The 25,483-nt window shown below is 40.4% G+C and overlaps 1 protein-coding gene across 1 annotated transcript in view; it reads right to left on the bottom strand.

Annotated features, from left to right (window-relative positions):
* Positions 1 to 762: 762 nt before the first annotated feature.
* Positions 763 to 25,483, bottom strand: part of LOC134220852 (proton-associated sugar transporter A-like) — a 59,836-nt gene continuing 35,115 nt past the window's right edge. Inside the window, exons 2-7 of the mRNA XM_062700008.1 lie at positions 21,313 to 21,764; positions 20,727 to 21,253; positions 2,662 to 2,792; positions 2,420 to 2,594; positions 2,160 to 2,255; positions 763 to 2,081 (exon numbers count right to left, since the gene is read on the bottom strand). Of these exons, the coding sequence (XP_062555992.1) occupies positions 1,950 to 2,081; positions 2,160 to 2,255; positions 2,420 to 2,594; positions 2,662 to 2,792; positions 20,727 to 21,253; positions 21,313 to 21,764 (1,513 nt within the window). The 3' untranslated portion in view covers positions 763 to 1,949. The remainder of the gene's footprint in view (positions 2,082 to 2,159; positions 2,256 to 2,419; positions 2,595 to 2,661; positions 2,793 to 20,726; positions 21,254 to 21,312; positions 21,765 to 25,483) is intronic.

The raw sequence follows: 25,483 nt of genomic DNA, 5'->3' as shown, positions 1-25,483 counted from the left end.
CCCCACGAGTTCCACTTTGTGTAACATTTATAATTTCCAAAATATTTGGAGAATCCATAGATTTTAGGATTTCTATCAATGCGAGTGCTTAGCATCGTATTGGGTGTTATAATGAGATAGGATCTCTTTTAACACGATTTAATAAGCTTTCAAAATATGTAATATGTAATGCATAAGGTGACCTGGATTGACTCAAGAAAAATCTGGTCACTTTAACCTAGGCCAATAATAAGGTACCTTACCTTACAATTCAAATACTCATCTGCTAAGATTATAAAGTGGTGGAATTAAATAAATTAGAGCTCTCACGTCTTATGAAAAGTGAATAAACATACTGCCAAAATCGATGTATCCCTATAACAGAATATGTTTGGCAGATGCACAGCAGGAGCATCGTTCAGCTACAATCAAGCGTATCAATATGTCTGATCGAATATTCATATCAACCGTGAGACCCGTTATGTGCAATGCAGACAGTATGATGGCAAAAACAAATTTAAGATTTCAGAAAATTTTCCATCATGGTTTGCTAGCAATAAACAACTTTTTCCAAGGACCCACTCAACCCTAATCGTTTTGGCAGCTAGACAACATAACACGTTGGCTTGGTAGATGTAGTCGAATCCAGACATCAGCGCCAGGGAATTCGGATGTTCGTGATCAGTGAGGTGGAATTACCAAATACATATTTCATTATCGCTCATCATTTCACCATGCATCACTACATCCTTGAGCCTTAATATCAAAGTCATGCAATCCAGATTTTTAACATTTATTGCTATTTATGCGATGTCAGTGGAATGATTGGGATTTTTCATAGTAAGTAATGAATCAAATACTTTGTATTTACTTCTGTATCGTTGCCAATTCTTATTTTATGAGTTTATTGTCAAATGAAATGGTTTGTAATGATTGCTGTACAACGATAGAAATTAAATTATTGTGCTTGAGTCACAACTGAGATTATAATTTTAAGTCTAGAAATAGAGTTCCCTCTAATCCAATTAATACTTGAATTTTATTTCAATACGGCACTGCTCTACGCTGAACTGCCCCGTGAGTTCTTGATTGTCCTTAATAGTATAGTATCCAAAAAATTTACTCAATCAAGTTGAAAACTGGTATAGTGGTATGGGCCTCTGGTAAAGTTAATTTTTTCTTGCAATCCATACGTTTAAGGACAAGCCTCCCGGAGTTTAAACCTAATGCACTCGCGTTTTCAAGAGCACCCCATTCAAAACGGAAGTCACGTACAACTGTCATTTTTATTATTGCACGCATGCTGGCATGCTGGCCACGTGCGTGGCTCCCGTTTTGAATAGGGTGTCCTTGAAAACAGGAGTGCATTCATTTCTGGATTCCGGGAGGCTTGTTCCTAATCTTACTTCGCTAATAACGTACAGATTGCAAAAAAAAAAACCCAAACTCCGCGACGTCTTTTATTCCGGTTTTCAGCTTAACTTATTATATATGTTTCGACGACGCAAAGATACTCATTTTTTTTGTAAAGAAAATGTTGCGTAGAACGACAATACACTGATTTTTTTTTTCTTACATATGACATGGCTTTCTTAAGCTAAGCCTGCTTTAAATTCATTATTCTCGGTGCATCATCATCATCATCTACTATTCAGTTAAATCTTATGCCTACCAAATGCATTAGTTTGAACTTCGTGTGGCATACTCAACATTACTCAAAAACAGGTACATCTAAAAACCAATTGCCTAACATTCAATATGAGGTAGATGACCCATACGATCCTATACTTCACCCTCTTCCTTTATGAGCACCTGCATTTGAACTGCATTTATGTTTTTGGTCATTGATTCGAGAGCTCCTATTTCCTCGCCTTCCAATCGACTGATACATCGGTGAACGATGTGCGACACATTCGTTTCCAATCGAAACCATTCAGCTCCGTGTGCACTTGTTGCAGCAACGTGACGCGTCAGTCATCCATAAAGAGTATCTGCGTTGCAGAAATCGAGGCGAGGAACGAGAATAAACTGGCCGAGTAGACGATTACGGCCGCTGAACCGAGAGCGTCGATCACACTGCCGATGATGAGCGAAATTAGGAGCTGTGAATTGAATTGGGAAATGCTTATTATACTTTGATGCAATAAAAAGGTGAGAATGGTTTGTGGGGCTACGCTTACTTGTGCTAAAAACAGCATGCTGCTTAACATAGACACGTCCGCACCAAATCCTCTTCGTTGATGATTCTCGACGAATTTTCCATCTTTCATAGCAAACTGTAAAATTGTAAAATAGTTCGTATTACAATTAAATAGGAAAAGCTCCAGCTTGTCCTATGGCGAATGATTACATTCCAATAAACAAGCTCTAAATTTAATTTTCTAATTTCAATATTGATCCAGGAATTTACTGACGCCATGGAATTTAAAAAAATACCTACCGAGTTCCTGGAATGGTACCGCGAAATCAACAGGAATGGTACGCTATAGATGGTGGCATACATGATCCCCACAGTCACGCCGCAAACGAGTACCATCCACTTCGTATTGATGATGCCCATCAGCAGCATTCCAACGCTGAACACAAGCAGCCCGCCAACGAGAACGAACCGCGAGCTGGAATAAATGGATTAAATCATCAACATTTGCAACGGAACGGAACACGAATCAATTGAACCCAAACCTGAAACATTCGATTACGCGTTCGATGACTAGCGAGTAAATTGCTGCACTCAGGGCGAACAGTGCCATCCCCCAGCATCCGAACCGGACTCCGTGGCCATACAGTTCCAGTTCCGGTGAATCTGTCAGTGCCTGTGGGAAGACAAAAAAATGATAATCCTACAAATTGGTATAATATGCTCGCTCTAGCAGTTTTGATTGCTAAATACCACAAAGTTTGCAGAGCAGAGCTACAATGGAGCATATTGAACCCTCCTTTCCCCATTAGAAAACTTAGTCCTCGATTGAACCACTGCTGTGCAATGGATATGTAGATACATAGGTGCAGATTGAAATGATTTTTATTGCATATCAATCATGTTTTCAATGTAAAAATAGACTCGCCGTTGCTCTTCTTGTTGTTGTTCCTTATTGCTGTGGCTAGGGTGGTCATATGCTAAGGGTATGCGATTTCCTGACGAAACGAAACGAAACGAAATTAGAAATGCTACTGTTGGATCGGAACGAAACGAAACGAAATTCAAATTTTCTTCCGAAACTTCGAAACGAAACGAAATCCGGGTCCATTTGATTCGAAATTTTACGAAACGAAACGAAATTTAATTTTTTTCCGCGAAATTTTTATTAAATAGTTTTTTTTTGGCATTATATAAATAATGCAAAAAAACGAATAAAAAAAATCCGCGGAGAAAATAATTTTGTTTAATATTTTTAGAGTCAAATAAGGTCGTACAATTTTTTTTCTCTAATATAAAATTTTGATGCGACAACAAAAAAAAATTATCAGGATTTTCAAAACATTCTTTAACAAATCCGAGGAGGTTTTTGATTTTTTTTTTAATTTTATTATTTATCTTTTATCACCCCCTCATCCTTGACCTTTCCGGCATCAGTAGGACATAATTTTTATTAAATGTAACGGCCTTAGGGCAAAATCAGCAATACTCATTTTGAATATGAATCTGAAACATTTATTTGCCCAGCAGCTGTTCTAAATTCATTTTTTATAACAAGTCAACTGTCAAAAACTTAAAACTGGCATAACGCTCAGTTCTATTTTCTGCAGTTTTGAACCACGAATGAATCACGAGTTTCAAATATTTTGGTGTATGAATGCATCATTTTATCTACGGATCAATCCACTTTGCAATTATAGCGCCTTTCTTGGCAGCAATATATTGATTTAATTTAATTGAAAATTTTAAAAACATGTGTTGGGGAAATCAGCGAGTTCGTTCTATTTTGCTCCAGATTCAAACTAGAATAAAATCACTACTGATTTCATTCTACATAATTGTTACCCAAATGCCATAGGAAAAATCTGGCTTAATTTTACAAAAGTACATAGGTAAGTAACAGATCATTTTGGATCTATTCACCATTTTCAATAGTATTGCCCTCACCATAAACATCTTGAGAATTTTCATCGTTTAATATCGCTCAATATTTCCAACAGATTTCAAATTGATTAGATCTGTTCACCATTTTGAAAAGTATTACAGAATCAAAGTGCCACCCCTCCATTTCAATTAACATCTCAAATAAAGTCTCCATGTAAATTTGTGAGTTTTTTTATGGTGAGGGGCATTTTTCATCCATCACTTTTTTATGGAGTTAGCTTTGGAAGATAAACGAAAATCGTGACTGCTAGATGAAAACCTTTTTTACCTGTCATAAGACGAGTTTATACAATCCCATTGAATTCCACCACTTAATTGTATCTTGACAGATACGTATTTCGACCTCAAAAGTAAGGCCGTCTTCAGTGTCTCGTACTTGACTCGACTTGAAGTCGAGTCAAGTACGAGACACTGAAGACGGCCTTACTTTTGAGGTCGAAATACGTATCTGTCAAGATACAATTAAGTGGTGGAATTCAATGGGATTGTATAAACTCGTCTTATGACAAGAAAACAATCCACTAAAAAGCTCAAAATAATTTTCTTATCAACCTTTTTTAGTTTCATCACTTTTTAACAAATTCTTTGGTGCGCTGCGGTGGGAGTTGAACCTTAACAATAATATCCGTGGGATGCGCTGACTCTAGCAACACTTTCACGCTATCTGCATGTAGGCATTAGCTTACAGTGGCTAAACGTCCCGGATTATGTGGAACAGTCTTGCCTCGCATTTCCTGGAGCCCCGGAAACGTTCCCAATTTAATGATGAATCTGTAAAGCCGTTATTTCTGCAGCTCAGCAAAATAAAGAACAAATTTCTGTAAAAAAAATACGGTTGTTTGTTGATTCTAGCTATAGAATGAAAGCTAGGGCATGATATAACAACTCAATTGAGACGGCCTTGTTACTATTCAGTCGGTAGCTCTGAAGAGGTGATCGCCAGAGTTTTTTTTTCCTAAGCAATGGAGGGGGAATCTGCTCAACAGACATCCTGGGTTGTTCAGGAAGTGCGGGGTTAGGGATCACCTCCAACAGCACACGAGGGAGGCAGGACTTCATCCCCGACCCGCTAAACCGTTTCCATTGCTGCCAAGCCCATAGTCCCTTCGGTACAACCAGAAAATAATCCTCCAAAGGGGGGCCAGTGCACGACGGACCCTAGAGGTTAGCTGCGTGTCCTTGCAGCATCGAACATCGTGACTCGCTTTTTTAGAAGAACACCATGGTATCGTGCCAGCGCGTTGCCGGCTTTCCAGGTGGCCTTACCACGCCCTATGTCCTTGGAAGGTGCACAGAAAAAAATAATGAAAACTAATCAGCGCGTAAAAAATACAGGCGCCGAAAATTACACTATTCTGAGCATACATGAATCTTTTCCATAATTTTCGCCCTAGTCGACTTAGTCGACTAAATAGTGACATAATGCAATACAAATTGCATACATTCAAGCGAAAATATCGTTTAAGATTACACTCTTTTTGGCATTCCCTTTATGTGCATTACTTTCGTGTAAATTTCAACAACTTTTTCTATCTGTGTGGGAAGGGTCGACTTTGCGCCTGCTTCCCTCTGCACGACTGGTATCAAGAATGATGATGCAGCGTGCACCCCAAATTGACCTCTCTGCGATAGGGTCTATTCGCCAACACACAGAGGGACTTGCCGACGCGGTGCCTACGCCTGCCCCAGCCTTGACGAGGGCCCCTTTCCGTCCTCGGGTTCGGAACCCGCCCGGTTGACCGACGCCGCGAAAGCGACGATATCATGTTGTTCTTCGCGCGGCCACTTGTTCGATTAAAGTATCGAGTTCGACCACAGGGCATGACCACCGGTATGACCCATGAAGCCGACTCCGATCCCTTGGACCACCTCTTATTTGCGCCTGAACTAGCCATCCTTGAGTTCACGCGCCACCTTCTGTGTAGCTCCGAAACGATTTGGACGATAGCCGATAAAACGGCGTTCCAGCCAACTTCATCTTTACACATCCTCCGAACTAGGTTGTCCGGGGTAGTGTTCAGACCACATGTGGCAAGCATGTGGTCACGCATTGCGCGAAAACGTGGGCACACGAACAACACGTGTTGCGCCGTTTCCTCTAAACCTGCGCTCACCAAACACTCGGGCGAGGCCGAGCAAGCCAGCTGCGTTACCTGCACTGTGATTTTGCAGCACGCTTAAACGCCGGGCACTTCGAACCCTCCATGGGGTGCCCAGACAACCAGAATGCATGCATAATAGAATTGTTTTTCTGTTATGCGATGCCTATGCGCACAATTTTCATCGCACACCAGTCGCGAAAATGCTTTTTACGTACAAAAGTGGAGGCGATATATGTGTATTTCTTAGGGACGTTCCGATACTTCTGATATACCGGAATATCGATATCCGATATTTTTGTATCAATATTTTGCTTTCAATATATCGGTCATATCGATATTTTTGCTTTCGATATCGATATATTGAATCAGAACAAAGTTTCACAAAAAATATCAATTGCAATGTATTCCGTGAAAGAAGATACTTCAAAATCAATCCAAAATGTCGTATTTTTAATGGTAAAGATTATTTTTCTCGGTAGCGCGGATGGTATGATGTGTGCGCTGCCATCACAAATAGTTTTAACAACTCAACACTTTACATTGACGCGCCGTTGTGCAATATCTGGCATACCTTCCTTATGCGAATTCAATTATATATTAGACGTGTTCCAATGATAGATTAGATAAATAAACTTTGTTTAGTCATTAGAAAAAGATTTAAGTTCAAAATATTTCTATGGGTTTTGATGAAAATTTTGATTTTTTTTCGGATGGCAATTTTTGTGTAAATTTTGAAGAATGCCCGTGAAAATCTAAGAGAATTTCCTGCCGAAATTAAAGGAATTTGATGTGAAACAAAATGATAATTTCCCGTGAAAGCTTAAGAGAATTTCCTTTTAAATGTCAATGGATTTTCTCGTGATAATTCTGAATTTTCTTTGAAAATTAAATTAGATTCTGAAGAGAAAAGAAATTTCTCGAAACTTTTCTTTCTTTTCTCGAGCGAACGGGAGATAGTGAGGCAGTATCATGCCGAAAATGCCTCCGCTACCGGTTAAAACTACGACGAACGCCGCCGCCGATGATTGTTGGACTGGCACACTATAGATTGGGTTAAGTAATAGAAACAAAAAAAGTCATTTCTAATAATTATTGTAAAGGGGTAATATGGTAATACTATAGTAATTAAATAACTAAAACAAATATATAAATATTCTCATTTCTGAAATATCATATGATTTTCCGATATATCGATATTTTCATTCCAATATATCGGTGATATCGATATGTACTTTGATTCGATTATCGTATCGAATCAAATATCGATATTTTGAAGTATCGGAACGTCCCTAATGCGAAGTGCACGAATTTTATGCGAGTTTGTTCGTTATACATTGCGATGTAGTTTGTGATAACAAACTCCGTTTAACAGATAATCCGATTTCATTTGAGTTTGCTTGCAGGCATATGCGATGTCAACAAATGAAGCTGGAATAAACTCGTAAAATAGCCTACTGTGCGGGAAAATTTATAAATAAACTGATGAGCTTCGCACTACAATGTGATTTTGATGAAATTTGGATCGGTAAACGATTTAATCGTGCATTCTTATGCGATGTGTGGTTGTCTGGGTGCTTGCTGTTCACAGCTTTGCTGGAACAAATCAAACAATTGGTGATCGCCAGTGTAACCTAATTGATTCGGCACAGAATCTTCCAAATACAGGTCGGATTGCGATTATCCGGAATATCGATGTTATTTTCACTCCGGATAACCGAATCACTATAAAAAAACTAAATCTGCAATTATAAAAGCTATGTTTTATTTTACTTGCAGTGGTGTAATCAAACATTATTTAGAAAAAAAACCTGAATAATCCACCTGCGGCATCGGTGACTTTCTGGTGTATTATGGAAAATAGTATTTTTGCCATAACTTTTGAGTCCATAGTCCGATCCATCAAACTTTCAATATGAAATGATAAGACAGGATTTCTAACTTGCATTCAAGTTGTTGGTTGAGAATACGTGCAAAAAAATGGCTGGACTATTTACACGCTTTTTGTACAAAAAAATAGTATTTTGGCCATTACTCATTTTATGACAACAACTCGAACGCAGACCTTTACGGTTATTGCTAAATATTAATTGTTAAAAGCAGCAGCACGTCCAAACTAACAACAAACTGCCTTGCGAAAAACGCACCGCACCGGCACGATTGTGACAGAAAATCTGTACGATTTTGAAACATTTGAATAATCTGGATCTGAAGGATCTAGAGAATGTGAGAATATTATAGATTTCCCTAATATACGGAATCAAAAATATCTGAAGGTAGAAGTTTAGGTCATGACAATGATCTCAATCGGAAAGATATGAATCAGTTCCAGAATCCGAAATAAATGAGATATCAAATCTGGAGCATTCTTAAATCTGCAAATATCTAACAATCTACTAAATCAGGAAAACTTCTGAAACGTCACCATCTCCATTTCATTGCTTTCAAACAATGGTTGTTTAGACTGAATACTTTCAAAAGACAACGGAAAACGGACAATACTCAGTAGTCCAGTGAGGATTATTTCGCAAATCGAACAAACGCCTCATAATACATTACATACTTCATACACAACTCAGTTAATTTAAATAAAAATATAGCATACCAAAACGATGAGATCTACAAATTATTTATACTTCACTGAACAATATTATTTAAATTAACAAATGGAAAGCTAAATGCGTTTCTGCTGAAGATACAGAATTGTATTACGTACCGCCATTGTGGGTGACAATGGGTCTGGGGGGTGAGAATGGGTCATCGCTCTCACCGGCAGCCTGGACTCTGGAGGTCGTAGAGCAAAACCGTTCAAAAAGGTCTCTTATATTTTAGTCTTCTTGTCTTCAGATACATTCAATCCATTCTACAAGCATTCTAAGTAGTTGAAACAGTTGGAGGGCCTCCTGCTGGAGGGCCTCCTGAAAAATGAAAAATTTCAAGAGGAGTTTCCGAAGCTGCTGAAGGATTTTCTGGAGAAACTCATGGAGAATTCCTGGAGGATTTTCTGGAAGAATTCCAGTTGGAATTTTTGGAGAAACTCTTGGAGAACTTTCCAAATAAAAACTCAAAGGTGCAGCCCAATCGGGCAAATGTGACATAGGACTACGTAGCTATACGAAATGGATGGTATCTGCCATAATAATTTGTGTCCCTTTATTAACATTGAGCAAACTGCTCGGAGGTCAACTGAATTAAGAAGGCGAATAGTTGCTCCCAGTTGAATGAACTTTGAGTCTCTAACCATGGTATTAACATGACTCATCGGCCGCATCGCCGCTGAAGCCACTCGAAAACCACTCGACTTTCAGTGGAGGATATCACAATCCACACCATCCTCAAAAATGTCCGAAGTAAAGGAGAAATAAGCAGAATCAAACCCAAATATATTTATTTGCAACGTTTGGTTTTCGCCCGCGATGGGAACGTACATGGCACAGTGAGGAGAACTTCGAGAATTGATTACACATAGTTCTTTTCAGGACTTAAACTATTTATCCAAGAAGAGGTATTTTCGTCTTCGTCGATTTGGCTGTCATTGACGGAAAGTGAAATCTATTGGCAAGATTATTTGGTTTTGTTTCTGTCATTGAAAGTGAAATCAGTTTTTTCCGAGCCACCATTTCATACAAAAGAAGGTCAATTCGAGATAACTTTTCTTCAAACAAAGTGCAAAACTTAATCGTTTTGTGACGGCAGAGAGCTACTTTTCGGTAGCAGAATCACAATCGCTCGATGGAAGGGATGAATATTTTGTTTGAATGGATGGATGATAAATTTCTTTGAATGGATGGAATCACTCACAGCAACCAAGCTACCACGCCAAACGCCAATGCCACCAAAACAGACCATTTTTGCAATCAACCCTGAGAAGAACCAATTTTTTTCCCCAATGCGCCTTTCCAATAACTGTACCCAAATGCTTTCCGGAATCTTGCGTTGAAATTGTTCGACAGCCACTCGATGATTTTTTGTTAAGCCTCCACCATTTGAAATAAATTTTTACGCCTACGTGCTGCTGTATCCGCATCTTGTTCAACCGCTCTTTGTGGAATCCCGATCAAAACGGCTCACGCGCGCCGAAAAGCAGCTTTCAATAAATTAGACCCAGTAGCCCCGCCCCTTTGTGATCTAATAAATATAATGTGCACTCATAACGATGAATGAAGGGGCGGAGCTTATGGAATTACTTCATTAGATATAAGAAAGCTGCACCCCGGCGCGCGCGAGCCATTTTGATCGGGATTCCATAGACAACGGACCGTTCGGAGAATGATAAATTCTAAGAATACTATGAAATTTTCTCGCAAGATTCTGAATTTGGTTATGAGATGTTGGTTATCTAAGATGCATATTTTTGCGAAGAATAACAACAGAAATTTTACTCAAGACGAAGTTTCTTCATATTACAAAACATTATCTATTGGCTTCTGTCTGTCCGAGCGACGTTCACCGATGGGTGGTTGCTGTAGATAGTTTCCACTGAGGTGGCGTCTTCATTGATTTTATACAAAAGCCATAATTTTATACAATAGAAGGTTGATCCGACTATCCGAAATAATCTTTCTTCAAAGTGCAAAACTCAATCGTAAATAGCGAATTTGATAGCGCGTCGGAGGGAGATAATGCAGTAATATTGAATGGATAGAATCACCGAAACAGTCCATTTTCGCAATTAACTCTTTCTATCCACAAAATGTTGATCCAGAAAAGAATCAGTTTTCTTTTCCCAATGTGCCTTTCCAATAACTGTATTCAAACGCTTGTTGACTTCTTGCGTTGAAACTGTCGGACCGCCACTCGATGATTTTTCGCTAAGCCTCCACCATTTGGGATAAATTTTCAGCATTGCCTGTCACTGCTACCCACGCCTTCGTGCTGCTGTGTCCGCTCCGCTGCATCAAATGTCGAAACGCTCTGGAATGGAATCCCAAGTAAAATGGCTCGCGCGCGTAGTAAGTAGTAAAATTCTTCTTTATTTAAACATTTTTTGTTCTACAATTCTTTTTGATATGTACAGTGATCGGCCGGCTTGGCCCTCCAACTTCAATTTTAATTATTATTATTATTATTATTATTTTTATGTTTTTACCTAATTTTTAAAATATAATGTATCATGACGGCCGTCAGGAAGCGGTAGTATGTTTTTTTTAAATTTGATAACCTAACTACTATGTACACTAATATTTACAATAAAAATTTGATAACCTAGATTGGAACTAGCGCCCTAATTGGAGCCTGATCCGAATGCAAGCAACGGACCCTAAACTTTTCTTTACACTCACCAAAACGTTCATGTAAGGTTTTTATCCCGGCCAGACGGTGGAACTCGGATGTTCTTGTCCTGTGAGGGGTGTTGAGGATCATCCTCAGGAATTTGTTTTGGACCCGTTGAAGTTTGAGGTGGTGGGTTTTAGCGCAGCTCTCCCAGACCGGCATGCCACATGGTCACATGATCATCATGATCACAGAGAGGATGATTTGCTTGTAGACAGCAAGCTTATTTTTCAGGGACAATGACGACCGGCGGTTGATCAAAGGGTTCAGTAGTTTCAACAGGACGTTACACTTTGTCACCGTTTTATCAACCTGTTGCCTGAAAATAAGCTTGCTGTCGAGGGTCAAGCCAAGGTAGTCGGCCTCATTGGCCCATTCCACAGTCGTGCCATTGAGGATGATTTTACAGTCCCCAGGCGGAACATGTCTAGGGGATTTGGAGTGCGGGAATATGATGACCTGGGTCTTCGCCGCATTGATACAGATCTTCCAGCTGGTAAGGTACTCTGTCAGGGCATCCAGGCCTCGTTGGAGTTTTGCCACTAGCGCTCTGATCACTCTACCGTTGTAGACGATGGAGGTGTCATCTGCGAACAGAGACCGAATGCCGCCTTCTGGAAGTTCTGGCATGTCGGAGGTGAACAGGTTGAAAAGCAGGGGCCGGAGGATACTGCCCTGTGGGACGCCTGCGACGATGTTGTGCGCATTGGAACTCGCTCCGCTGATTGAGACCCGAAATGTCCTTGCCGACAGGTAATTGTTGATGATTTTCACCAGGTAGCTGGGAAGATTGTAGCGTTGTAGTTTGTACACCAGGCCATCATGCCATACATTGTCAAATGCCTTCTCGACATCGAGTAAGGCCATGGCGGATGTTTTTGAGACAAACTTGTTCCGTCTGAGGACGTTGGTAACTCGAGTCAGTTGGTGTACAGTTGACCGACCGCGTCGGAAACCAAACTGTTCCTCGAGCAAGATGTTGAGATTTTCGGCAGACTCAAGTAACCGGTGATGAATAGCTTTTTCGAATAGCTTGGATAACCCTGAGAGAAGGCTGATGGGTCGAAAACTTTTGGGGGAGAAAGGATCCTTCCCAGACTTCCGGATGGGGATGACTTTCGCTGGGTTTTAGGACGAAGGGGAGTAGCTGAGCCGGAGACACTGATTAAAGATCAGCGAGAGGTGCTCAAAGAACGGAGCACTCATGTGTTTGAGCTCGAGATTCAGGATGCTGTCGAAGCCTGGGGCCTTCATGTTCTTCGACGATTTGATATAGGCCGTCAATTCGTCAGCTGAGATCTCTAACTCCTCCGAGAAGTCGTTGGGAATCAAATGGATGTTGTTAGCATGCTCGTTGACGGCTGCTTCGTGTGGACTGACGATGTTCTGCCCAAGATTGTGTGAGCTGACGAAGTGACGACCTATTTCAGCGACCCTCTCTGCAGGAGCTATTAAGCGATCCTTAGAGCCATTATTGTCTAGTGGGATCAAAGGTGGAATGGGCCGAGGCTTGGATTTTAGAATTTTGGTCATTTTCCAGAACGGCTTAGCATAATCTGGGAGAGTGCGGATCTTATTCGAGAAGTCGTTATTTTTGAGGTCCACCATTCTGGCCTTGATAATTTTTGTGATTCGATTGCAGCGTGCCTTAAGCTCAGGCAGTCCAGTACGCTGAAACTGCCTGCGAGTGACATTCCGCAATCGAATCAAATCTTTGGTGAGTGTAAGGAGTTGCTTACCTGCCGAGCCGTCGGGACATGCTGCTCTCTGGCCACCGAGATTGCCTCTTCGATGGCGCACAGCTGGCGGTCGATACTTTCCGGCGTCTCCGGACGCACCTCATAATCGATGGAGTTGGAGGCTCGCGCGGGCCGGACAGCAGCATACTTGTATTCATTAAATTAAGCCCGTTTGCCCCGCCCCTTTGTGATCTGATATGGGTATAATAAGCACTGTGCACTCATATCGGGGTGGGGCTAATGGAATTACTTCATTAGATATAAGAAAGCTGCTTTTCGGCGCGCGCGAGCCATTTTGATCGGGATTCCGCAGACAACGGACCGTTCGGAGAATGTTATTTGCCACTGCCTTGCAAGCGGGAGAAAATGCAACAAAAATGAATAAGATTTAAAAAAAGGTTTTACGTGAAACAAACCAGAACAAGACACGTTACAGTTGGAAAACGCATCATTAGTGAAAAAAATTTAGTTTTGCACTTTTTTTCCCAAGCAATTTCGTCAAAATTCCAAAAACCAAAAAGGCAAAGCATTTTTCACGATAATCACGCTGTAATCAAACACATGAGATTCAAAATAAGTATTACCAGTGGAAAAAGTATATCTTTGTCGTCATTTTTCAACGAATCATAACTGAAAATCCATCTTCCACTCGAAACTTACGATCTATTCGTAAAAAACCGTTCTCAAATTGACATTTCAATTTTTATGACTCAAATTCATCTGGGGGACTACTAGGAAGTAAATATAGCCACTGCATGGGAAATAATAAGTAGAGCTCTTGTTAATAAACAGAAAAACATATAATTTGTTGGTGGCAATATAGTTGCCGCTGCCTTATAAATGGATAAACCGCTTTTTGCGGAATCCCGATCAAAATGGGTCGCGCGCTGGAAAGCAGCTTTCTTGTATTCAATAAATTTAGCCCGTAAATTTGAATGGATGGAATCACTAACAGAAACCAAGCTTCCACGCCAAACGCCAATGCCACCGAAACCGTCTTTTTCTTTTGTCTTTTGTCTTTTGTATTCATTTTGTATTGTCTTTTGTATTCATTTTTGTATTCAACCCTTTCTTTATGTAAATGCTGGTTCGTTGAGGTTGAAAGATCTACTGCAACATAGCGAGGACCACCACTAATGCGATGGATTTTCAATGAAAATGTTACCAGGCGCTGTGTCTGCTCCGCTGCGATCGCTTTGTTGCGTCTGCTCTGCGTGAAACCTTGTTCAAACTGAGGATTCGATCCAAACCCGCAAGTTGATTTTTGATGTCTTTGCTAGTGATGCATGTGGTTTACCTATTTCTAAACTTTTTATCAATTATCGATAATAAATAGTTAAAAATCAGTATTTTCATATAAATACAAAGAAGCGTTGACTCATCCTTGATCGAATGGTTAAAAAAAAATTAAAATCCATCGAGAAACGGCTGAGATATTAAAGTTTAAAGTCTATCATATTTGCGTGACAGTCCCCGATTTTCGCAATCGTAAAGTGTACCCCAATATAGAAAAGACAGACGTAGTCCTACGTCAAAAACTCTCAATAGATTTTCGTAGTAATTCCTGGTGAAACTTCCGAAGGAATTTCAGGGAGAATTTCCAAAGGAAAACCTGGTGGAATTTCTGCTGAAACTCCTGCAGGAATTTCCGGAAGAACTCCTGAAGGAATATTTAGACGAATTTATGGAACTGTTTGAGAATCTTCCCGACAAACTTATGGAGGAATTTGTAGACGAGTTTCTGGATGATTTTTGAGGTATTCCAGAAGGAACTTCTTCAAGAATTTCCGAAGGAACACCTGGAGAAATTTTCGGATTATCATTTGGGATTTCTGAAGAAATTTTTGAAGGATCTCCTGGTGGAATTTATGAAGTAACTTCGGGAAAAAAACTCCGGACAAAATATTGGAGGAATATCTGTGGGATTTGCCCGGAGGAACTGCTGGGGGACTTTTCGGAGGTACTTCTGGAGGTATTTGTGGAGGAATTTCCAAACGAATACTCGAAGGAGCTACTGGAGCTATTTCCGGAGGAGCTTTTTTAGACATTTCTGAAAAAAAACTCCTGAAAGATTTTTAGGAGGAACTCCTGGAATAATTCGTGAAGGAATTTCTAAAAGAACTTCTGGCGGAATTTCCGAAAAAAAACTCTTGGAGAGTTTTCGGAGGAACTTCTGCAGGTATTTCTGGAGGTATATCCGAATGAGCTCCTGGAGAAATTTCCGAATGAACTCTTGAAGAAATTTCCGTATAAGTTACTGAAGGAATTTTCGGAGTAATATTTGAGATATTTTCGAAGGATTCTTTGAAGGGGCTCCTGGACGAACTGTGAAAGATCTCCTTGAGGAAATTCCGAGGAAGCTGTTATAGAAATTTCCGTAAGAACTTCTGAAGAACTTTTCGGAGGATCTCCTGGAGAAATTTCGAAAAGTCTGGGGTGAAATGTCGAAAGAACTCCTGAAGGAATTTTCTAAGGAACTCTTGGAGGAATTACTGAAAGTACTTGCCGCGGTATTTCGGAAAAAGTTTCTGAAGTAACTTCTGGAGGAACTCCTTGAGGAATTTCCAAAGAAACTCCTGGAAGATTTTCAGGGAAGGAATTTCCGGGGGAGTTCCTCCCGAATTTTTGAATTGTCGAATGAACTCCTGAAGAAATTTTCTAAGGAACTCCAGGAGGAATTTCCGGAAGAACTCCTGGAGGAATTACTGAAAGAATTCTTAGAAGAATTTTCTAAAAAACTTCTGGAGGAATTCCTGGAAGTACTTGCGGTGGTATTTCGAAAAAAGTTTCTGAAGGAACTCCTTGAGGAATTTCCTAAGAAACTCCTAGAAGATTTTCGGGAGGAACTCCTGGAATAAATAAGACCTTCTGGAAGAACTCCTGGATGAATCTCCGGAACAACCTTTCGAAGAGTTTTCGGAAGAACTTTTGCAGGTATTTTTGGAGGAATATAAGAAAGAGCTCCTAGAGGAATATCTGGAGGAAATCGTGACGGAATTTTGCAGGGTAGTTCCTGTCAAATTTTCCGGCGAAACTCATATGCAATTTTTGGAGGAATTTTGGAAGGGACTCTTGAAGGAATTTCCGTAGAAGCTACTGAAGCAATTTTCGTAGTTATTCGGAACATTCGGAGGAGCTACTGGAGCTATTTCCGAAGGACCTTTTTTTAGGAATTTCCGAAGAAACTCCTGAAAGATTTTCAAGAGGAACTCCTGGAATAATTATTGAATGACTTCAACCCGAGCAGGATAAATTACCTCAATAATACCTCATTCTGTTATTGATACCATACTCTGTTATGAACTAGCGTTGCATAAGAGGTAAAATGCCAAAAATTAATATGCACAATACTTCAGGCATAACATACTCTGTTATTACAATACCAAACGCATCACAAATTATTTGATATGAAATACCTAAGTATATTATACCTAAAGTATTTTACATATAAAATTTTGGTATTATTTTTTGGTATTTTACCTCTTATGCAAGGCTAGCTCATATCAATTTCTGTTACCGAGGTCGTCGCTCCTGCTCGGGAAGAGAAACTCTTGGCGAATTTCCCGGAAAAATACATATTAAATAAAAATTAAAATTTAAAAACCAAAAATTAAAAATTAAAAATTAAAGATTAAAAATTAAAAATTAAAAATTAAAAATTACAAATTAAAAATTAAAAATTAAAAATTAAAAATTAAAAATTAAAAATCAAAAATTAAAAACTAAAAATTAGAAATCAAAAATTGAAAATTAAAAATTAAAAGTATTGACCTTCTGGAGGAATGCAGCTATTTGATTTCTTGAAGAATTTCTAGAGAAATTTACGAACACCTTGAGGAGTTTCTGGAGAAATTTCCGGAGGAGTTGCTAAAAGATTTTCTGGAGAAACTCATGGAGAGTTCTTGAAGGATTTTCTGAAGAAATTCTAGGTGGAATTTTCGGAGGAACTCTTGGATGACTTTCCGAAAAAAAACTCTTTGATATATTTTCGGAAGAATTCCTGGTGAATTTCCGAAGGAATATTTGGGGAAACTTCCAGAGGAAAACCTGGTGGAATTTCTGCTAAAACTCCTACAGGAATTTTCGGAAGAACTCCCATCAATCTGGATATTTGGATCAATTCCTAGAGGAACTCTTTGAGAACCTTCCCGACGAACTTATGGAGGAATTTTTGGACGATTTTTCTTGGAGGAACTTTTGATGTATTCCAGAAAGAAATTTTTCAGCAATTTCTGAAGGAACACCTGGAGAAATTTTTGGATTAACATTTGGAATAATTTTCGAATTACTGAAGACATTTTTGAAGGATCTCCTGGTGGAATTTCTGAAGTGACTGCCGGAAGAATTTCCGGATAAAACATCAGAGGAATATCTGCGGGACTTTTCTGAAGAAATTGTGGGATTTTCTGGAGAAACTGCTGAAGGACTTTTCGGAGGTAGTCCTGGAGGTATCTCTGGAGGAATTTTCGAATGAATTCTTGGAGGAGCTACTGGAGCTATTTCCGGAGCAATTCCTTTAGGAACTTTCGAAGAATTTCCTGCAATAATTCCTGGATAATTCTTGAAGGTCCTCCTGGAGGTATTTCTGATGTAATTAAAAAAAACTCTTGAAGAGTTTCTGGAGGAGCTTCTGCAAGTATTTCTGGAGGAATATCCGAAAGAGCTCTTGGAGGAATTTCTAGAGAAATTTCTGAAGGAATTTCCGGGGGAGTTCCTGTCGAATTTTCCGGAGAAACTCGTGGATAATTCTTGGAGGAATTTCCGAAGGAATTCTTGAAGGAATTTCCGTAGAGGTATTTTTGGAGGAATTTCTGAAGGAACTCGCGGAGGAATTGTTGAAATTCCAAAGGAGTGTTTAGATAAATTTCCGTAGGAACTTTTCAGAGGATCTCTTGGAGGAATTTCGGGATGAAGTCTAGGTGAAATTGTCGAATGAACTCCTGAAGGAATTTTCTTAGGAACTTCTGGAGGAAATTCCGGAAGAACTCCTGGAGGAATTAATGGGATAATTTCTTAAAAAGCTTCTGAAGGAATTTCCGAAGAAATTCCTACAGGAAGTACTGGAAGTACTTGCCGAGGTATTTCGGAAGAAGGTTCTGAAGTAACTTCCGGTGGAACTCTTGGAAGATTTTCAGGAGGAACTCCGGGAATAATTCTTGAGGGACCTTCTTGAGGATCTCTTGAAGAGTTTCCGGAAGAACTTCCGCAGGTATTTATGGAGGATTATCCAAAAGAGCTCCTGGAGGAGTTTCTGGAGAAATTCCTGTCGGAATTCTTGGAGAAATTTCCGAAGGAACTCTTGAAGGAATTTTCCTATAAGCTACTGAAGGAATTTTCGAAGTAATTTTTATAGGTATTTTCAGAGGAATTTCTGAAGGAACTCATGGAAGAATGGTGGAAAAACTCCTTAAGGAAATTCCGAAAGAATTTTTAGACAAATTTCTGTAGGAACTTCTGAAAAACTTTTCGAAGGTATTCTTGGAGGAATTTCGGGATGAAGTCTAGGGGGAATGGTCATATAAACTCCTGAAGGAATTGTCTAAGCAACTCCTGGAGAAATTAATGGAAGATTTCTTGGAAGAATTTCCTGAAAAACGGCTGGATGAATTTCCCAAAAAGCTTCATGAGGAATTCCTGGAAGTACCTGCCGAGCTATTTCGGAAGAAGGTTCTGAAGTCACTTCCGGAGGAACTCGTTGATGAATTTCTAAAGAAACTATTGGAAGATTGTCAGGAGGAACTCCGGGAATAACTCATGAAGGACCTTCTAGAAGAACTAGATGAGTTTCCGGATCATTCTCTTGAAAAGTTTCCGGAAGAACTTCTGCAGGTTTTTTTTCTGGAGGAATGTCCGTAAGAACTCCTAGAGGAATTCCTGACGGAATTTTCGGGGCAGTTCCTATGAAATTTTCTGACGAAACTCACACACAATTCTTGGAGGAATTTTTGAAGGAACTCTTGGAGGAATTTTCGTAGAAGCTACTGAAGCAATTTTCGGAGTAGGTTACTGGAACTATTTCCGAAGGAACCCCTTTATGAGAAGCTCCTGAAAGATGTTCATGAGGAACTCCTGGAATAATTTTTGAAGGACCTTCTGGAGGAACTCCTGGCGGAATTTCCGGAAGAAATATTGAAGAGCTGCTGGAGGAATTTCTGGAGAAGTTCATGAAGGAATTTCCGGGGTAGTTTCTGCCAAAATTTTCGTAAAAACTCGTGGATAATTGTTCGAGAAATTTCCGAAGGAACTCTTGAAGGAATTTCCATAGATGCTACCAACTAACACTAGAACTTGAGCTTGATTAACAGAGCCCACTGTCAAACCCCACCACATACTAGGGTCTCTCCATTTTGACGTTGGAGAACGTCGGATGTAAAATCAAAATCTAAAATTCGGGACCGTCGCGAAATCATGTAAGATTGTGAACGATAATAGCGCCGTTACATTTCAATGGATTTTGGAGACTCATATATCAATCGACTCGGAAACTCTCAAGCAATTTGTCAATTTCATTGAAACTCAAGATCATTTACGATAAACTATTGAAAATTGCAATTCTCTACCAGTAAAAATTTCAAAACCAACCAATCCCGTTCATTGATGCCTAACACGGACATTAGAATGATGTAAATTACTGGCCTTCATTTTTTCTGCCCATAAAAAGTTCCATGATTTGCGTTCGTGCATCATTTCTGTTCCTATATTGGTTTTGTCGCTATCAAACTTCAAACGCAATTTAGCGGAAATGGCGAAATTTGACAGAAAATATACGTTGCATTGCGGGCTTAAGTGGTTGCAAATGTGCGTTATTGAAACTTAATCCATTCTTTTTGCGACCATCATTCTGCAAAGTACAAATATAATCGCTTGGTAGAACGTCTATCTTGCGGTCGTACCCTGTAGAAAAAAAAACCGTTCTGATTGTTTAGCATTTATACCTACTTATCCGATTCCATCCCGATTTTTCAGAGTTCAAAATATAAGCTCAGATTGTAGTCTTCCACTATTTCTTGATATCCCAAATATTGGGTTCAGAATATAGTTCAAATTATAATCTTCCGTCCATTAATTACAAAAGGATGATTTTCGTAAAATATGACTTTTGGAATTATTAAACGGAAGAATATAATTTGAACTATGTATATCTCATGAAATTGGTATCGCTATTCTCACACATGATGATATTTTTTTTTTAATTTATTGAGATATTCTGTGCTCATCGGGTTCTGTTAGTTTTAAGTTTCTTTATAATTTGACTTTTCCAAGCCAGTCTTTCTTTCTGAGTATTCTCGTTTGCTTGAGGCTAGAAAAAAAATCATACCAGCCTAATGTAGGAGCATGTTTTTGCTGTTTGGTGATCAGATCATAATTCTAAATATATAATTTACAAAAGGAAATATTACTACAATTCATTTTACTTGTGATAAAGATTTCAAAAATATTGATGACAATCGAACACTAAGTTGACAATTGGACCAAGATTGGTTTGGAAATTTGGAACTATTGATGAAAAAGAAGAAGAATGAACCTTACAGTCAACTAACGCTTCACACTTACCGTTACGTCGCCTCCGTAAACCGTACTTCCAACATAGTCTGTGAAATACAAACAGTAGCTCATGTAGCCCGCCTGTGCTAAAAACTGCGTCAAATATAATGTAGCCAACGACCGTGGCATTTGTCGCAAATTTTTGAAGAAATCCAAAAATGTCAACGGCTTATCGTCATCCACATCAGCCACCATAACTGGAACACCTTCCACCTTATGTGACTTCACTACTGGCCCACTAATACTGTAAACTGTTCGTTGGCGATTCTTCTCCACTTCGAAAACCCTCGGAGTGACGGGCTTTAAGAGGGGATCCTGCTCCATCAACGAAAGCGGAACCTCTCGGAAGCTGGTCAACGTTATGAACAAGGCAATCCCAACAACAATGACGACGCCGGCAAATACTGTTACTTCGTTACTGCCCAACAGCGTCCCAACATCCGTCAACTGCCAATCTATCGCCCCCAGAGAGTACCCTGCTGCTCCACCAATTCCACCGACGATCATCGCCGTTGTCAGCACTCGAGTATGATCAGCTGCAAAAGCAACCTTGAATCATTAATTTGTCAAATTCCTATCGTAATAAATCACTTACCCACAATACACACATCCATGTAGAAAGTGCGACCGACCCCGCTGCTTGTTTCCACGTCAAAATCGGTTAAAACCAGCCCAATCACGGTTATTAGCACTCCCCACCGAAAACCGGTCATCTGCTCAACCGGAACCTCTTCGTCCCCCAGCAGTATTCCAATCGTTCTTCCATGCGGCAGAATGAGCAACCCAAGCACCACAGCGAGTCCGAGCACCAGCAGAACCGGTCGGCGTCGACCCCATCGGGTCCGCAGCTGATCGCTGAACGACGCGACCATGGGAGCGCAAAAAAATCCCAACGTCGGAGCAAAGGCCCAAACCATCGTCATGAAGGTGTACGGCAGTCCATTGCCCAGCAGGATCGGACTGACGAAGGCCGTTTCGGCGGCGTAGCAAAATTCCACACCGAGCTGGTAGACGGACAACCGCAGGAGCTCCAGGCGCGACTTGGTTCTGCAATGGAAAAAAAAGCCGGACAAGTTGATTACATTTGCGAACAGGTGGTGTTATTGATTGCGGCCAGATTACGGCCAACTAACAAGTCAGGATTCAGGACGGATTTGTTGATCATTATTTTTTTTCCTAGCAAAATATTTTAGCAGCACTATAAATCAAAGCAAAAAACCACTTTAACGATCACATTTTGCTAAATTAGCATTACTCAGTGATTGCAGAATATGTGCTGTAGTTTTCGAAATATAATGAGAATTATTACAAATGAATAATCGAATTAAATCCCGTTTTTGTGAATTGAAAAACTTGCCCAGCTCATCGTAACTCAATTCTATAAATAAATGAAAAAAAAAAAGATTATTCGTGGGGATTTGTAAATGAAATTAACTTGATGAAACACTTTTATTGTTACGCACAACCGACCGAGTAAATCCCAAAAAGACAGTAACTATTTTGCTTATGTATTCCTAATGCTAGCAAAAGTTCCTTTTCTTTCAAAGATCTGATGGTTCGTTGTCGATCACGTAGTCCTCTAGTCAACGGGCCGTCGACATGTGCGTTTCGGTCTCGACTCGATGCAACCGTCCTCTCGCACTGATGTAGAGGTCGTAGCCGAATCATGATCTTGTGAAAAAGAATATAATATTCGGTTGACAGTGTTGGCTCTTCTTCGGTGCCGATTATTTTCTTTAGGTGTGCTGAATTTCGTTCATTGACTTTTGCCGACTCCTCTAGTTGAATGGTTACTCTGGTTCCAGTTTTTTTCAATACCTCACATGGCGCAAGGGTTGAAGGTTGTAGTCAATTTGTTTCCGGGAGCCATATTCTGCATAAGAACCTTATCTCCTTATTTAATTCCTGATCCCATGGCCTTTCGACTATTGTTTTCTCTTTCACATGCTCTGAACTTGGAAGTGCAATCCCTGTCTCTTAATTCATCACTAGTTGGCACAGTCTCGATGTCCTTTTGCGACGGTATATTGATTCTTGTCGTTCGACCCATGAATAGTGAGGAAGTTTTACCAGTTTCAGAATGGGGAGTAGAAGGATACATAAAAAGATATTCTTCTAAATCCTTTTTCCAATCTCTTTTAAAAAGCGCAACTGATTTGCAGACTATTTAGTAAAGACCAATTTTGTCTTTCTACTTCCCTATTCTGTTGAGGCCAACATAGTGTGATGAAATTGAGAAAGATTCCATTTCCTTTACAAAAAATCCCGAAATCAGAGCTGAGGATCTGTCTTGCGTTAGCGAGTGTGATAATGCGTGGAAAATCCAACCGCTGGAAAATTTGTCGAAGCCTGCCAGTCTTTGTGCTGTTATTTGTCGCATTATCTCGACTTCTTTATACCGACTGAAGTAGTCGTAGTGGCCAGAAGATAATCGCCACTCGGAAGAGGTCCAAGGAAATCAATGGCGACATCAGTCTACGCTTCACTTGGCAATGGCCTGATCCGCATTGGTTCTGGTATCTGTGGCAGTCCTACCTACCAGCAGCCTATCACCTATCTCTCACATCTAGCTCTCCAACAATGCCAAGTTCATTCTGAAACGCCTCAAATGGCTTTAGCTCCACGTTATTCCATACTCCACTGCAAAGAGCATCACTAACTAAAACGAGCTCTCGAGCATTGGCTGTCGTACTTTCAATCTCGCTAATGTCGATTGCAGTAGATTCGAGTACGGCAACTTCTCGTTGCCTTCGGAACATTCAGTATTAACGCGGTGACCAGTCAGTCTAGATAGGGGATCTGCAATATTCGCTGACCCTTTCCTATACTTTACATCACATGTGAATGACTTGAAGCGTAATATCCATCTCTCTATACGGGCGCAAGGGCGGGAATTAGGTGCGAATATTGTTTCAAGCGGCTTATGGTCCGTTCCAAGTTCAAATCGGCGTCCTACAAGAAACACGAAGAAACGCTCGACAGCCCAAACTGGTACTAATGCTTCTTTTTCTGTTTGACAGTAGCGTTGCTCCGTGGATGTCAAACTGCTACTGGCATAACAAACAATACGAGGGTTGTCATCACTATTATTCTCGAATTGCAACATGGTCAGGAGGAATGATTTCAGAGTGAAGCCAACTTCGCGATGCCGGGGAGCGTGTTCACCTCGTAAACCAGAGTATAGCAGAACTTGTCCCGACGGCTTTCTGTGTTCTCCAAAGTTTGGCCAACGGACTTCACTCAGTCCCAGGATCTCAAGCTTCATGCGGCGTGCCTCATTGGCAAGTTGTGCCAATTTACCCTGCTGGGCTAGGGTTAAAACGTTCCATGTTCCTATTCGTGTCCGTAGTTTCGCGCTAAGAGTCGTCGCCGTAAAATCAGTCCGTATTCTTTCATTATCGGATTCTCGAACAAATTGATGTTTCGGGAACAGTAGGTTGTTGGCCCAAGGTTCCCTATCCACCGAGATGGGGCTGCCATCTTAGGTATAGCTTCCGGGGAATACCCAAGCAACCAAAAGTTCGGATAAGAGGGAATGTTTTGGCTTAATCAGCTCGCATTTTAAGTAATTTTTTTGTATGGTGGGAGCGCAAAAGTGAACTTTCAAGTTATTTTAAGGTGCTTGGAACTCAATGTGAACCAGAAGTGAACCAATTGGTTCGGTTAGGAACAAATTTAAGTAAAATCTGAACTTTTGGTTGCTTGGGTAGCATTTCATACTCAGCCGCTGGATGCCAGAACAGACGCTGTTGGAGCCGCACCTCCTTGGTGGACAGACGCTCGATCAGTCGGGTCAAATTTGTTTAAAGTCCAACCCAACACCAAGACTAGGCTAGTGCGCTTTGAGCGGCACACGGTCGCTTTGATAGGGCCTGCTTGGGGACACATGCAGCTTTTTATAGAAGTTCAACAGAGCCCACTGTCGAACCCCACCACATCCTAGGCAGACCCCACAGGACGCACCCTCTCACTCTAGCTAATGTCAGAAGGACAACAGTGCCCAGGCTGCACTACCAGCTAAGTACGCAACCCTTAGCTGGCGGTCAATTGTCATCGGAAGACCCGTGGAAGCGTGAGTATTGGAACTTGTGAGGACCAGAGCTATGTTAGGCGCCCCTTCCCGGATGTCAGCTAACCATTTCGCAGCCAAAAGACAATTACTCGGAGGACATAATTGGGTTATACTACGACTGAGGACATCATTGAAGCCTAGGTTGATTCGATAGACCATTTTACTCAAATTCCAGGTCAATTTGGAGATCTTACATCATTTCAAATGCCTGGATTTGAGACGCAAGGCGTTTTGGTCATCCTATGGCGGAAGTCAGAGTAGACGCGATGCAACACGACGCGACAATGACATTTGACAGTTTATTGATAATAATTATTATTCCTACACGTGAGTTCTGTAAATCCCGTAATTCGAGGGAAAAAAATCGCAGAAAAAGCAATTCCTGTAAAAAATTAAAAAAACGCGTATAAAACGAGTACCTGTTTTATCGTGTTTCTGCTCAGTAAGCAGATAGCTCGCACGGTCAGATTTTGTTGTTCTGTGCGGTCAAAATGAAAATCAATCAGTGCCTGTTTTGTCGTGTTTCTGCTCAGTAAGCAGATAGTTCGCGCGGTCGAGTGAGTAAATAATTGGTGCGCGATCTGACGTGTTTTAGGTAGGGCGCAGAACATCCGTGAAATCCAGGCATTGCAATTTATCCCATCATTCGATCTTCTGGGCAAAGATACTGATGATATGCTGGGATATCGATCTT

This window comes from Armigeres subalbatus, chromosome 3 (genome assembly GCF_024139115.2).
Source record: "Armigeres subalbatus isolate Guangzhou_Male chromosome 3, GZ_Asu_2, whole genome shotgun sequence".
Lineage (NCBI taxonomy): Eukaryota > Metazoa > Arthropoda > Insecta > Diptera > Culicidae > Armigeres > Armigeres subalbatus.
This window is presented reverse-complemented; position numbering and strand designations above follow the sequence as displayed.